This window comes from Neomonachus schauinslandi, chromosome 16 (assembly GCF_002201575.2).
Source record: "Neomonachus schauinslandi chromosome 16, ASM220157v2, whole genome shotgun sequence".
NCBI lineage: Eukaryota > Metazoa > Chordata > Mammalia > Carnivora > Phocidae > Neomonachus > Neomonachus schauinslandi.
The window spans coordinates 41,170,271-41,185,930 of record NC_058418.1 but is presented as its reverse complement, the minus strand read 5'-3'; the positions used below and the strand labels follow the sequence as shown (position 1 = coordinate 41,185,930).

General features: G+C 43.4%; 1 protein-coding gene across 3 annotated transcripts in view; it reads right to left on the bottom strand.

Moving 5' to 3' along the window:
• CTCF (CCCTC-binding factor) overlaps nucleotides 1–15,660 on the bottom strand; it is a 51,211-nt gene continuing 35,551 nt past the window's right edge. For 2 of the 3 annotated variants that reach the window (XM_021705749.2, XM_021705750.2), the window contains 7 exons: nucleotides 14,400–14,520; nucleotides 13,554–13,703; nucleotides 9,051–9,211; nucleotides 8,354–8,536; nucleotides 7,613–7,748; nucleotides 2,858–3,019; nucleotides 1–1,495 (listed from right to left, as the gene is read on the bottom strand). In XM_021705749.2, the coding sequence (XP_021561424.1) occupies nucleotides 1,311–1,495; nucleotides 2,858–3,019; nucleotides 7,613–7,748; nucleotides 8,354–8,536; nucleotides 9,051–9,211; nucleotides 13,554–13,703; nucleotides 14,400–14,520 (1,098 nt within the window). In that variant the 3' untranslated portion in view covers nucleotides 1–1,310. The remainder of the gene's footprint in view (nucleotides 1,496–2,857; nucleotides 3,020–7,612; nucleotides 7,749–8,353; nucleotides 8,537–9,050; nucleotides 9,212–13,553; nucleotides 13,704–14,399; nucleotides 14,521–15,660) is intronic. The other variant, XM_021705751.2, reaches the window with a different exon arrangement.

Here is a 15,660-nt window from a genome sequence, read left to right as displayed (position 1 = left end):
CACTTGTTAATCCATTATGATTTATTAGCTGTACAGCAGTAGGTCCTCCTCCCCAGCTTTCAACCCCATTACATATTTTATTACAGGTCTCATGTTGGCGTCCTAAAATAATGAAAAATATCACACAGTACAGCTAAGTACAAAATGCATCAACCTAGAGTCTGATAGCTAACTGATGGCTCTTTTAAAAGCAATACACAGAAGAAAAAAGTGTTTGAAATCAGCAAGACTGAGGCTCTCTAAAAAACACATTTCAAACGTGTGACAGTTCATGTGCAAGAATCACTTTTTAGTTGGTTTTGTTTCACATTATTTTGTTTTGCAGATCCAAAGTTTAAATTACTGACCTAGTGAAATTTTCTGGCCCAGCTTTTAAGGGCTGCTGTGACCCACTCATAATCACCCTTCTGCTTGAACAGAGGAATTATAAAACACAAAATTCAGCTACAAACAGAGCAAAGAAAATGTAGATGGGAAATCATAACTGAAAGTTAATTGTACAAGGTTCAAATGCTGGCTCCACGGGCTGGAAATCGCGATCTTCCATGTGGGCGTCCGTCATTAGCGGGCAGCAGTCTCGGTGCCATTCTGCTACATGATTGTGATCCAATTCCTTGTCAACATTTACACACGACAGAGTCTGTGGTAACTTAATTTGCAAGTAATTAAAATGCTGGGTTTTCTTACACTGCACTTCTTTTCAACCTCTTAATTAATGGAAAAGATTAAAATGTAAAAAAAGTTATTTACAAGCTTGACCATACCAGAAACTCTGCCAAGAAAGAGGCAAAGCCTTCAGGACAGACACCGATCGCAGCATGCCGGACTACTGGCGTGCAGCTGGCTCCGAGCAAAGGGAGTCAGGGAGAAGCAGAAGCAAAAACCAGTTTAAAAGTGTAAGTCCTTCCCAAGTCTGCATTTACAATTAAAAACTCTCCTGGGAAGAAGACCTAGAACTCTGGGAAACCCGGTGGCCATTCTGGAGTGGTTTACCATAGCAAGAGAGAGGGTCCAATGTCTCTGTTTCCATCTAAGAAAACCAGTTAGGCATCAACACTGTCCTCAGCACTTCACAGTAAACCCTCAGGGACTCAGAACATTCCATGATTTGCTAACATCAAACAGCAAGTTCTAGTAAAATCACATTTTTCTAACATCATCCTTGAAGTTTTAGTTCTCAGTGTGTTTGGTAAAATGGTGTAAAATGATGCTTTTCCCAAAGCCAAAAGAAGAAAGAAGGGAGAAAAATTAAGATGCGGGCCGTTTAAACACAGCCCAGAGCAGTCCTGGCGATGAGCAAGGCCCCGCCATCACCGGTCCATCATGCTGAGGATCATCTCGGGCGTGAGGTCTCCGTTGGGGGCGTCTGTGGCGGCCGGCTGGGCCTCCTCTTCCTCCCCCTCCACGGGCTCCGCATCTGGCTCTTTTTTGACTTCAACTATAATGTTCTCAATTGCACCTGTATTCTGGTCTTCCACCTGGATGATGGCTGTTGCTGGCAAGAAAGAGCATGAACAAAACAAATGCTCCATTAAAGCCCCTGAGGATTGCAAGGGTCCCGTCAGACTCGACACTAAATGGATGTCAGCAATGCAGGAAAGCCTTATTAGCAAGGACACAGAAAAAGTCAAAAAAAAAAAAAAGACTTAATGACCTAAAATATGGCCATTCATAAAGCCCCAATACTCTTTGGCTATCAAAGAACAAAATGCTGACATTCATGTTCACATGCCTCCCAAATTCCATACTAAAAGCCTTAGTTTTCCTTTACGTCATAAAGTTGAGCTTTGCACTAGTACGAGATAGGCGAAAGATGCAGACAGCACATGACTAAGAATACCTCCCAATGCGTGTGATGCAGGGTCGAGTTGGAGGTGAACCACCTACAGCAAGAACATCCATTTCTGACCCTGAAGTCTCCCACACCCAGGGCCCTCCACCAGTGTTTTTCACTCAAGTATGTGTAGGCGAAATGGTTCCCAGGGTCTACAGTCACACCCCCCACAAACAGACATTTACACATGGGCTCAGGGAGTACATTAAAAAAAAAAAAAAAAATCTTGCGTTTGTTAAAGAAAAAACCCTGCCTGCCAGCTTTCAGGATATCCACAACAACAGAGAACAGAACAGAGACTCGAGTCCCCCAGAGCCTGCTGTCCCAAGGGCCGCGCCCACTGCCATTTGTGGTGTGGGGTAGAGGGTGAACACCTCTGCTGTGTCCGCTCCGACAGCAGAAGGCCAACCCTTGAATCCACAGGCCTGGATTTCTTAGGACGAACACTCAGCACAGGAATTGCTTTATCCTTCATCCCTTAAACTTTGGCTCTTTTTTTTTTTTTTTTTAAAGATTTTATTTATTTATTTGAGAGAGAGAATGAGAGACAGCACAAGAGGGAAGAGGGTCAGAGGGAGAAGCAGACCCCCTGCTGAGCAGGGAGCCCGATGCGGGACTCGATCCCGGGACTCCAGGATCATGACCTGAGCCGAAGGCAGTCGCCCAACCAACTGAGCCACCCAGGCGCCCCAAACTTTGGCTCTTTTACATTCATTACCATACCATATCAATGCTGCCAGCTGACTGGGATGTTGGTTGTTTTGCAGAACCCTCCCACAAAGTCCCCATCTTGTCCAACATGCGAACCTTCTACTTGGGCCTTCTCCCTGAAGTGCAACAGGCTTCTCAGGTCTTCCTCACGTGCTTCCCAGTAAAAACTAAATAATCGATTCCTGACAGTTTGTTCCTGGTGTGACCTTAACTTGTTCTCATCATCCCCCAAAACAAGGACCCATCTGGCTCCTGCCCACGCTGGGAGCAGCCGCCAGCCTCCAGCCTACTAGGTGGAGACAAGGAACTTACGCTGGGTCTGTTTGGGCTGGTTGGTTCTGCCAGGAGGGCGTCCTCTCCGCTTCTTGGCAGGGGGTGGGGCTGGGGTCACAGGCTGAGGCTCTGGCTCGGGTTCAATTTCCACAGCAGGTTCCTCTTCATCCTCATTGTCATCCAGGTCTGGCTCAGCATTTTCTTCTCATGAAATCAGGAGTAACGTGCGGCGGGGGAACGGACAGGGAGAAGTACAGCGGAAGAAAAATGACACACACACAAAATCAATATACATATTCTGTTAAGTCTAGTAACATATTTATTTTCATCAACAGAAGTCCATTTAAAAATGCTTTTGTTAGAATTAATATACAAATCAACTCAAAGACTACTAGTCCTACTTTATGTGGGCTGGATATTACTTTTTTCTTTTAGCTTTAGACATCAGAATATTAAGTTTCAAAAAAACTATTTTTAAAGATTTTATTTGACAAAAAGAGAGCGAGAGCAGGAACACAAGCAGAGGGAGTGGGAGAGGGAGAAGCAGGCTTCCACCAAGCAGGGAGCCTGATGTGGGCCGAAGGCAGACGCTTAATGACTGAGCCACCCAGGCGCCCCAAATTTCAAATTCTTAAGAGGCAATTCCATCATATGCCAGATATGTAACAATACCACAGTGTTTAAGTTGAAAACACATATTCCCTCTATCTATTATGCAAGGATAAAGCAGGGTACTGGGCCTGAGACAGACCCTCGAAGATGTGCTCCTGCCAGTCTCTGAGTAGGCAGAGGGGGGGGGGGGGGGGGTGTGTGTGTGTCTACGTGCGCACGCATGCACAACATAAATTCCTATGGCATTGTGAGGTCCTATTACTAGGATAAGCAGCAAGAGTTCTTCTAGGACTATGATTGATGTTTTTTTTTTTTTTAAAAAGATTTATTTATTTATTTATTTAGAGAGACACACACACGGGGCGGGGTGGGGGGAAGCAGAGGGAAAGGGAGACAGAATCCTCAAGCAGACTCTCGGCTGAGCGTGGAGCCTGACATGGGGCCCAATCCCACAACCCTGAGATCATGACCTGAGCCAAAATCGAGAGTTGGCCACTCAACCTACTGAGCCACCCAGGCGCCCCCTGATGGCTTTAAGGCCAAGTTTTTTAACTTAATTCTCAGCTATGCCAGAATCAATGGGTCATTCTTAACTCCCTAATGCCATCATCAAGAGGGGACTACTGTATAAAGAATACTGACAAGGAGCTTTGAATCCCTTACTAGGTGTGTGACTTGGGACAATGACCACAGTGAACCTCAGTTTCCTTATATAATCTCTAAAGCACCCCCAACCTACTTACTAGTGATTTGAGGATCAAAAGGATTGAACTGTAACGCACGTAATCACGCTCTGCAACTTGGACTCCCCTACACAGACACACTTCTTGTTTGCACCATGCGTCACAGTTTTTAACATTCTCCATTATTCCATTTTGGCTTCATTACTTCATTTAATAAGAGGTGCTACCCTCATTTTACAGAAAAAGTGAGAAGCTAAGTGATTTGGAAGGCATGGCTAAATTATAGCAGGCAGAACTCAACCTCCAGCCTCCGCCTGGGGCTGTTCTGCTGCCCACCCCTGGCCGCGGTTCCGGGGCTCCTGCTCCCCCACCCCTTGCCACGCACGGCACGCGAAGTACCCTCCTTGCTCGCCTTTGCCTCTGAGGAGTACAGGTTATGCTGTCTTTCTCTAGGACCAGACATTTACATTTAGAAATCTAGGAGTAAAGGCCTCATCTTCAGGACAAAATGCCTTGTTTGTCAAATCCTAAGTGAAAATGTGGGGAATACACTGGTATGTGGCAGTGTGTCAAGAAAGAGATGAGAGGGCGCCTGGGTGGCTCAGCTGGTTAAGCGACTGGCTTCAGCTCAGGTCATGATCCTGGAGTCCCGGGATCGAGTCCCGCATCGGGCTCCCTGCTCAGTGGAGAGCCTGCTTCTGCCTCTCTCTCTGCCTGCCTCTCTGCCTACTTGTGCTTTCTCTCTGTGTGTCAAATAAATAAATAAAAAATCTTAAAAAAAAAAAAAAAAAAAAGAACGAGATGAGATACTTCCCTGTTGAACTTATTCAAGCCCCCTATTGCCTAAGTTGGCCCAATGCCTAGAAAACCAAACAAATTCAGTCAGAATTGGGGGAAAAAAGCACACAAAGAAGGTTAATAGGGTCAAAGCCTTATTGGCTTGGAGAGATTTTGGCAAAAAGCCTCGAAAATAGCAGTTAATAGCAGTTAAAATAGCTGGTTAATCTCTGCAAGTGGCCAACAGGCAGAACTTCTGGGAGAGGACAAATGTAACTGTGTGGTCTTGGTCAGCAGTGGGATGGAAAGCCTAGACTTTCTGGGGGGATAAAAAGACACTCAGTACAAGGCCCAGAACCAAACCGTGCTCTACAAGCCAGCAATGCATAAGACAAAAGAAGGAGCTGCAGCATCTATTAGCAACCATCAGTAAAGTCTTCTGCTGAAAGATGCTCTGGTGATGCATAATTAGGGAATGAAGCCTCTCTTACTGGGAGATGAACCACAGAAGTGACCAAGTGGTAGCATAAGCAAGAAGGCTAAGTAAGGGCCAGCATCTGTGGCAGTAGGAGGCTCTGCAACTAGAAGCACCTACAGAGATCCTCCAGCTCAAGGTTACCTGTGGATCTCTGGTGGCACTTGGGGCCTGTGATTTTTTTTTTGTTTTTAATTTATTTATTTGACAGAGACAGACATAGCGAGAGAGGGAACACAAGTGAGGGAGAGGGAGAAGCAGGCTTCCCACCGAGCAGGGAGCCCGATGCGGGGCTCGATCCCAGGACCCTGGGATCATGACACCAGCCAAAGGCAGACGCTCAATGACTAAGCCACCCAGGCATCCCTGTGACTTTTTTTTTTTCTTTTTTTGCAGCTCCCTGTGGAGCAGGGAGCCCGATGCGGGACTTGATCCCGGGACTCCAGGATCATGACCTGAGCCGAAGGCAGTCGCTTAACCAACTGAGCCACCCAGGCGCCCCTACTGTGACTTTTTTAAAAAAATTTATTTTAGAGTGAAAGCGAGCAAGCAAGAGAGACCACATGCGAGCGGGGTAATGGACAGAGGGAGAGGGAGAGAATCCCAAGCAGAATCCCCGCTGAGCATGGCGCCTGATCTCAGAACCCTGAGATCACGACCTGAGCTGAAACCAAGAGCTGGACACTCAACTGACTGAGTCACTCAGGTGCCCCCACTCATTAATTTCTTAGTCAAAGGGTCCCACAAAGATTCTCAGTAGAGAATGGTATGTATGTTTGTTTTTTTTTTTTAAGATTTATTTGAGAGAGAGAGAGTGAGTGAGTGTGCATGTGAGGAGGAAGGAGAGGCAGGAGGAGAGGGAGAAGCAGGCTCCCCGCTGAGCAGGAAGCCCGACGCGGGGCTCAATCCCAGGACCCTGATATCATGACCTGAGCCAAAGGCAGATGCCCAACCAACTGAGCTACCCAGACGCCCCAGGAGAGAACGGTGTGCTTTTAAGTAAACCGACATTTTAAAGGAGGCATGTTTACTGAAAACCCAGTGATGAAGAGAATGCTTAAATTAGATTTTCTAAAAAAGGCAGCAAAAAATAAACTACTCTTACGCTTACTGGATGAATATTCTCCCAGAGAAAGTAAAAGTTCTAAACAGAAAAGGTTTTATTAAAATAAACAAAATACACAAAAACTAAAAGGGACCTTGTTACAGATCTAAGTATAAAAAAACCTAGTGCTTTCATGAGCAAGTTTTAGATAAAATCAATGGAGAGACTGAAGTTTTCAAGTATTTTCAATCTTCAAAAAATTTTAATCCCTCCCCATTATTACTAACAAGCAATGCAAGACAAAATGAGGAGCCTTAGAAACACATAAGGCACCATCTATAATTTCTCCAGTCTGATGGTGCTTCTGGGGAAGTGTATTCCCCAAAACAAAACCCCTCTACATATATCTTTTACCATAAAAAGCTTAAATCTTCAGTCACAGATGTGCCTTCTCAACTACTTGGCCAGCGGCCCAAGCATCCACATTACAGAGCCTAAAACCATGAGACAAGTGTGTACCATCCAATGTGACTCTCCGTTATTGACGCTCTTGTTCTCCCTCCCTCTTCATGAGTCTAGCACCTCAAAGCATACCTTCTGCCTGGATTTCATGACTAAAGTAAAAAACACCCCCAACAGCATCAATGGTAGGAAAATAGGCAAAGTGTTACATTATAAAACGGAGAGATTAAGGTAGGAAGAGAAAGGCTGACCTTCATGGATTTGATCAACACATCTCAAGGCTAGGCTGACACAGGCAGTCAAACCAGAAGTTGGTCAAGATGCTTAAGAAACCTTCTTCATATCCATTAGATTCATTGCTAAATCTAGACCAGATTCCTAAATGTAAAAGTTACGAACATAGAAAAGAAACTCTGCTGGCCTTAGAATATCACTAATCTGAGAAAACTGAGTCGAAATACTAATTTTGCTTTGGCTTTAACTGAACATGTAACATATAAGGTATTATCAAGCAATGGAATACCAAGAGAAAAAAACACACAAATAAACAAAAACACGAACTTTCCCCAGAAACCAGCTGCTGCTGTAAATACATAACATACCTTAGGGAGACTAGAGGCTATAAAGGAAGTAAGAGTGATTGGCCTCTCTATCCCAGTACATCCATACATGAATGGATTGGCAACTGGGCACCAAAATCTACCACATGTAACTAAATTTAGAAGAAATAAGTTACTCACCACTGTCAGAGGAGTCTTCTTTTTTGGAACGCATCTTTCTTTTTCTGCCACGTTTACTCTTCTTTGTTTCCCCTCCATTTTCCCCTTCTACGCCATCTGGACCAGCACAATTGTCAGCATGTCTTGCCATGGTATTCTAACGGAAGAAACAAAATCTTCGTTCGTGTTACTAAAAAAACTGGTATCAGAAATTAGAAGTTCACTTACTTTAATAAAAATTTCGGGCACTCATATCTAGTCTGAAATGTTCTAGTATGTGCTAATAAGCACATCCTGAACATGCTCTCTCCTCATTCAAGGGAAATGGTCTCCATCTGGAAGAGGGAGAGAGAAGGAAGGGGGGGAGGGAGAGAGAGAGAGAAAGGGAGGGAGAGAGGGAGGGTGGGAGGGAGGGAGGAAATAGAGTCCCTCAGAAGAGGAGGGGCTAGGGCCTCTCAGCAGCTTGCAGGCAAGAGGAACACAGGAGGATCAGACCAGCCCCCTGTCCTGTGCAGACCTGACTAACATGGCCCCAAAGGAAGATCCAAGAAAGACCTATTTCAGATACTGAGTCCCCCCGCTTCAGCAGGAGGGTTCACACATGTACAGAAAAGCCTGAGATGGTGATGAGTGGCCCTTTCCAAATGATAAGGCATCTCTGTGCCTATAACCTCAGTGGAAAAAACTACCCTGCTTTGCAGTGGAAGATCAAGAACATGATATTAAGAACCATGATAAGGGAAGTGAAGTTCTGACTCTCACCCGGCGTGTAAAGGTTTTCCCACACTTAGAACAGACAAAGGCCGCAGGGACAAAGTTGGGGTCATGATAGCGTTTGAAGTGCATGTCGAGGAGCTGTTTCTGGCGGAAGGTCTTGTCGCAGTGGCTGCAGGCGTAAGGCTTCTCCCCAGTGTGGGTGCGCTTGTGCATGATCATGTGCCTCTCCTGAAAGACAGCAGGTGGGGGAAAAGGCCTCAGAGCCCGTCACAGGGCTGCTACCCCAGCCACCATCTGCACACATGGTCCAGAGGCCTTTCTCTCCAGAAGGGTCTAGGCTCAAAACTGCTTGTCCAGAGGATAAAGTTATCTTTACAGGGCTGCAAAACTGCTGCCTTAAATCCCAGTACGGATATGCTCCCTGGCTGGGCCGCCTGTCTAGATCACCCCTAAGCCCCAGGACCATATTCTTCTCTTCTCTCAGGTCCTGGACTTAATTCTCCCAGTTTTGATAAAGCAGCCAGTAGTTTGCCTGAGGGGGAGGTAAGCTATGACTGAATAAAAACATCAGCTGGAGACTGAGGTGATAACATCGAGGAGTGAGACCTCTGGTGATATTCCTCTAAGTCAGTTTGAAAATACCATCCTTAAAAACAGTTACTATACAAGGAATCTAAAAACCCTCTGATAAAACCTGACACTGATGGGGAATCAACTGCTTTCTAACTATGAAGGTCTCTACCTGTCTGCAAGCGTAATCACACTGGTCACACTTAAAGCGCTTCTCATTCTTGTGTGACTTCTGATGCTGGATGAGGGCATAGCGCTCATGAAACACAGCATCGCAGTATCGACATTTCTTGCCTTGCTCAATGTAGGAATGCTGCTTTCGCAAGTGGACACCTGAAAGCAAAACACAAATCCCAGTCTAACTTGTGAAAACAAATAGGCATTTCATTAAGTTAATAATACGTTCTTCTCTGCTTCTTAAAATATTTACTCTGGCTGCTGTCCTGAAAGTGAATTAAAAGGCAAAAAGACAAGAGAAGTGGAAAGACTAGTTAAGATATGGAAACAGGACAGGTGAGAGAAGATGGTGGCTTGGAAGGAGTGGGGAGAACTGATGAGAGACCCAGAAAGTAGCATCAACAGGACTTATTCACTGAATACAGAACAAGAAAGAAGGTGGGTGTCAATAGACGACCTCCAAGTTCCTGGCTTTGAAAACCCGGTAGGCGGATGGGGCCATTTGCTGAGACAAGGAACAGTGGAAAAGGGCTAAAGCCCTTTGTTTGTTTTGGGGAAAGGGGGCAGGGGGGTTTTAAGACCTTCAGTTTTGAACCTGTTAAATTTGAAATGCCAGTGATATCAAACTAGGGATGGCAAAGGCTAAATAAGCCTAGCTCAAAGGAAAGATTTAGAGTAAGAACTGGAGTTGTTGGGATTTGAATTAGCTCACGGGAGTTCAAGAAATCACTAAGGCAAAAAGAAAAAGAAGAGTACAGGTCACACTTTAAGAAAGCTAACAGGTAAGGCCAGTGGAAGGAAAAACGGCTGAAACAAGAGAAGGCTGAGAAAGAATAGAGAAGAAAGCCAACAGGCTATCGTGCCACGGAAACCAAGGGAAGAAAGTGTTTTAAGGAGGATGGCACAGTCCACTATGAAGAATATTTTTAAGAGATCAAGAAAGATGGTAAGTGGAATGTTCCCCACATTAAGCAATGTGGTGTTTAGTGATCTTAGGAAGAGTCACTTTACAGAATGGGGTATAAGCTAAGATGGGAGGGCAATGAGAAACAGGAAGGAAGACTGTGAGGGATAGAACTCTTTATGAGGATTGGCAGGGAAGGAGATGTAAGACTCAAACTTAAACACCTAAGTAACATAAAAAATAATAATAAATAAAAAATGAGCCAGATGAGTAAGTCCTAGAGACCTACTGTACAGCATAATTCCCACAGTTTATTTATTTTAAAAAAATTTTATTTTTAAGTAATCCCTACACCCAATGTGGAGCTTGAACTCACAACCCTGAGATCAAGCGTCACATGCTCTATGGACTGAGCCAGTCAGGTGCCCCTAATTCCCATAGTTTATTTATTTCTTAAAAGATTTTATTTATTTGAGAGAGAGCACAAGCAGGGAGAGCGGCAGGCAGAGGGAGAAGCAGGCTCCCAGCTGAGCAAGGAGCCTGATGCAGGACTCGATCCCAGAACCCTGGGATCACGACCTGAGCTGAAGTCAGACACTTAACCGAATGAGCCACCCAGGTGTCCCATTCCCCTAGTTTGTAATATTGTACAAAAATTTCCAAGTTTCCAAATTATGTTTTAACAGGAAAAATTAGAAACTTAAAAAAAAAAAGTCAAACCTAGATAGGGAAGACTTTCTTCTTTAAGATAGGAGAAATGTAAGCATGTTTAAGAGTTGAGGGGAAAGATCTAGGAAAGAAAGTGTGAAGATGAAGGTAAGGAGGCAGTACATGAGGGTATAAAAGCTGCAGAGAAGACAAGACAGGACTGAGGCAAAAGCAAAGGGACAGTCCACAAATACGAAGAGTGATGCCAACTCTCTTGCAGCAAATGGGCAAAGAAAAGATGAATGCAGATAGGTTTGTAGGTTTGAGAACAGAAATTTGGGAGTTTCAATCTGTTGCCTTTACTTTTCTTATGAAGTAGGAAAAGAGGTCACTTACTGAGACCATGGAGGTGGAGGGAAAAGGGGAGGAAAGATCAGAGGTTTAAAAAAAGTGCAAATGATTCACCCAACTCTGACTCGTTTCATGGTGCCTTCCACATAGCAGGCACCTAAACATTTGTGGAATGAATGAATGATTGAACTCACTGAGGAAAATAGGAGCATACCTGACAAGGACAAATAGGTGGACTGCCCAGAAACAATGAAAGCTCAGCTGCATTTGGGATCATGAATTTATGGTGCTACCAACCTGCTTCACTCATAACACATCAGACTTAAAGAAGACCAATTCTGGGGAGCAGAAATGAGGGAAGGCTTTTCTTTTTTACTCTCTACACATATTCACTATATGAAAGCCTTTCATACATACATATATTATTTCAAATAATTTTTTTTAAAGATTTATTTGACAGAGAGAGAAACAGTAAGAGAGGGAACACAAGCAGAGGGAGAGGGAGAGGGAGAAACAGGCTCCCCGCTGAGCAGGAAGCCTAATGCAGGGCTCGATCCCAGGATCCCGACATCATGACCTGAGCTGAAGACAGACGCTTAACGAATGAACCACCCAGGTGCCCCCAAATAATTTTTAAAAGGCCTCAACTTCCCCTTCTGGTCCTATGATAGAGACCTAACAGTGAAAGACTTTCTTTCATGTGTTCTTAATACTTATAACAACTGTGTAAGGTAGTTATTTTTCCTAAAAATCAGTTGGGGAAAAAAAAAAAACAAAAAGAGGCTTAGAGGAATATTTGTGGAGGTCAATCTTGACTCTAGTAGGTCAAGTCTCCAAAGCCCACGCTCTCCTGTGTCACAAAGTGATAAATTTTATTTATAGCATATTAGTGTGAAATCAGGCCTGCTTTAAAGAGGGAACTTCTTTGGGATTGGTTTTGGGAGATAACTATTATCTGACAGCTCCTAAGCAATTAAGTTCCTTATTATGTAGGGCCTAAAGGGTATCATACAGGTATAAAACATCCAAAATATATACTTGAATCGTAAAAGTGAATAATTTTAAAAATTTAAATAATCCAAACAGTGGCCTAATAGCTCACACACACTATCATGAGGTATTATCAATTTAGATTTTAGGTTTCTGTACTATAAGAACAGTAAAATTCATTTATCAGAGGACAGTGCCTCTTAAAATCTTTCTAACAAAGTCCTCTTAACATGTTAGGATGAACAAGTAACCCACAGATCTTATGTGGAGCCCAAAGCCCTCTGCTTCAAACTCATGGTTTCATCTTCAAAATGTGTATTAGATGTTAAAATAAATAAATACATACACTTACACCTTAAAAAAAACGTATGCTAGGGGCGCCTGGGTGGCTCAGTCGGCTAAGCGGCTGCCTTCGGCTCAGGTCATGATCCCAGGGTCCTGGGATCGAGCCCCGCATCGGGCTCCCTGCTCAGCGGGAGGCCTGCTTCTCCCTCTCCCTCTGCCTGCCACTCTGCCTACTTGTGCTGTCTCTCTCTCTGTCAAATAAATAAATAAAATCTTAAAAAAAAAAAAAAAAGTATGCTAGCCTCCATTTTGTCCAATATGGTCGTATTAATATAATAATGTCTTTTTTAAGATTTTATTTATTTACTTGACAGAGAGAGAGCACGCGCGCACAAACGGGGAGCAGCAGGCAGAGAGAGAGGGAGAAGCAGGCTCCCCACTGAGCAGGGAGCCCGACACAGGGCTCAATCCCAAGATTCCGGGATCATGATCTGAGCCAAAGGCAGCTGCTTAACCGAATGAGCCATCCAGGCGCCCCAATATAACAATGTTTTAAGACACCAGCTAAATTGCCTAACTTTACTCAGCTAAAATACATATGCCTTGGTGACTTCATATGGTTGCTATGAATATCAAATGGGTTAAAAAGTTAAAGTAATAAAAGATGTTTTGTAAAGTACAACAATTTACCTAAATATAAAATTGTTTATACTAATAATATTCAAGGGGAAAAAACAATAATATTCAAGGAGCAATACATTTTGGATAGAGATCAGACGGGGCAGTATTTTTATCTCTTTTAAATAGGAAAAACAAAGGGAGACACATCCAGGTGACCATACCTTTATGGCCCCAACTACAATTTCTACTGATAAATTCTGCCTCTGTATAAGCTGTAGTTTAATTATGCACAGAAATATAGTTATCATCCAACCAATAACGTCTTATTATTTAGAGAAAGTACTTATGCTCTGAGAAAAACTGAAATGGACAGTCCTTAGTTTGAATCATACTATGTCACTTCCCTATTTGGAGATTTGAACATTACCAGTGAGGACTACTAATTAAAGGTTTACTATTTCCTCTCATTACAGCTCCTGTTAATTTATAAATGAGCTATATTCAGGAAAGAATCTTGTGGCCTGACTGCAATGAGAGAAAGAAGATAAAAACAGATGCTAAGCGATGGCTGTTATTAAGTGGTAGGCCATTCACCTATACAAAACTTACATAATTTAGAAAAGGAAGTTATTTATGATCCTCCTACTTTCACACATCCTCAAAAATATCTTTTCATTTGCCACTAGCTAATTTACTTACCCAAATCACTTTTTCGGGCTATGACAGTGTCACAGTGGGGACAGTGAAATTTGGCCACATTTTCTGTGTGCTTCTGTAAAATGTGCATCTTCATGGTACCACTTTGGGTAAACCGAGCATGACAAATATAACATTCATAAGGTTTTTCCCCTTAAAAGGAAATACAGAACGAACAAATTAGATGAAATGAGCACCATCATTTAACTGGAGGGTAATTCAGGTGGTAATTCAGCTGCAGTCAGGTAGCAGAAAAGCTAAGCTACAGAGAATCCTCAAGTGTTACCCAGCGAGCCCAAGCCTCAGGCCTGCTGCACGGCTCACACCTGTTCTTAAGAGATGGCACTCAAGTCCTGAACTGCTGGCTGTCAGCTCCAACACAGACTCACTCCCGAGAGCGAGCAAGCGAGCAATTTCTACAAGGCCTGCCTTTGGGGGACAGGAGATGGACAGGAGGAGGACCTCCAAGTTCTTTTTCTTTTTAAGTTATCTTTACACCCAACATGTGGCTCGAACTCAAGACCCCGAAATCAAGAGTCACACACTCTACCGACTGAGCCAGCCAGGCGCCCCTACAAATTTTTTTTTTTAGGAAAACACAGTATGGGGAAAACTGAATGAGCGGGTTAGGTAATCTACCCAGACTTCTAATAGTGAAACTTTCCATTCTCCAGTGTATATTCAGAACAATGAATTCAGAAGATATGCCAGAGAAGCATTTGTCAATTCCATTACTTTTATGCCAGCTCCCATTCTGGTAAGCAACAGGGGTGTGAGGTGGTTTACAGGGTCCAATGGGATCCACTGAAAAGCAGCTCATTAATACAACAAGGAGGGAAGATGTCCTACCTGAATGAGTTCTCATGTGCCTTTTCAGCTTGTATGTGTCCCTGCTGGCGTAACTGCACAAGCTGCACTGGAACGGACGCTCCCCAGTATGAGAGCGAATGTGACGTTTTAATTTGCTGACCTGAAACATGAAAGCACAATGACTGTAATGTGAATGCTGTGGGTTAGGCACAAAAGCTTAGTTTTGGGCACTGAAGTTCAGAATACAGAAAAAGTCTAAAATACACTATTTCTTCCTCCTTATTTGTAATTTTTGTTTCTCAAATCCTTATAATCCAAAGAGAGTAAATAAATGGATAGGGCATAGATGACTCAAGATGGGTTATTAATAACTACTTAAGCTGGGTGATAGATTCATGGGGGTGTATTATCCTATTTGTCTATTTCTATATATGTTTTCTGCTTTTGTATAGATTTGAAATTTCCGCAACAGCTGAAGTAATCATGCTTATCTATATAGGTCAATTTCCTTCCAGATACATAGGTATCAGATGTTTTTTTTGTTGTTCAGTTTAACCCTAAATAATTTTATTGCTATTAGAATGTGAACTATTGGGGCACCTGGGTGGCTCAGTTGGTTAAGCGACTGCCTTCGGCTCAGGTCATGATCCTGGAGTCCCGGGATCGAGTCCCGCATCGGGCTCCCTGCTCGGCGGGGAGTCTGCTTCTCCCTCTGACCCTCCTCCCTCTCATGCTCTCTGTCTCTCATTGTCTCCCTCGCAAATAAATAAATAAAATCTTAAAAAAAAAAAAAAGAATGTGAACTATTTCCTGTTATCTACTGTAAAGTTAAGTTACTGGCTTCTGTGTATTTGTCTTATATCTGGCCACCCAAATGGACTTTTTTTTTTTTTTTAAGATTTTATTCATCCATTTCAGACAGACAGAGTCAGCGAGAGAGGGAACACAAGCAGGGGCATTGGGAGAGGGACAGGCAGGCTTCCCGCGGAGCAGGGAGCCCGATGCAGGGCTCGATCCCAGGACCCTGGGATCACGACCCGAGCCGAAGGCAGATGCCTAACGACTGAGCCACCCAGGCGCCCCCCAAATGGACTCTTATTGCTCTATGTTTTTTTTCCAGCTGATACTCTTGGATTTTTTTGGTGTAAGCAAGTATATCTGCAGTAAGTAAGTTTTGTTTTACCACTTCTAATTAATTTCTTATTTAGCTGGGATTTCCAATACAATCACAATGTTGGAACAGTAATGGTAAGAACAGATGTCTTGTTCCAAATTTTTATTATTTACTTATTTACTTATT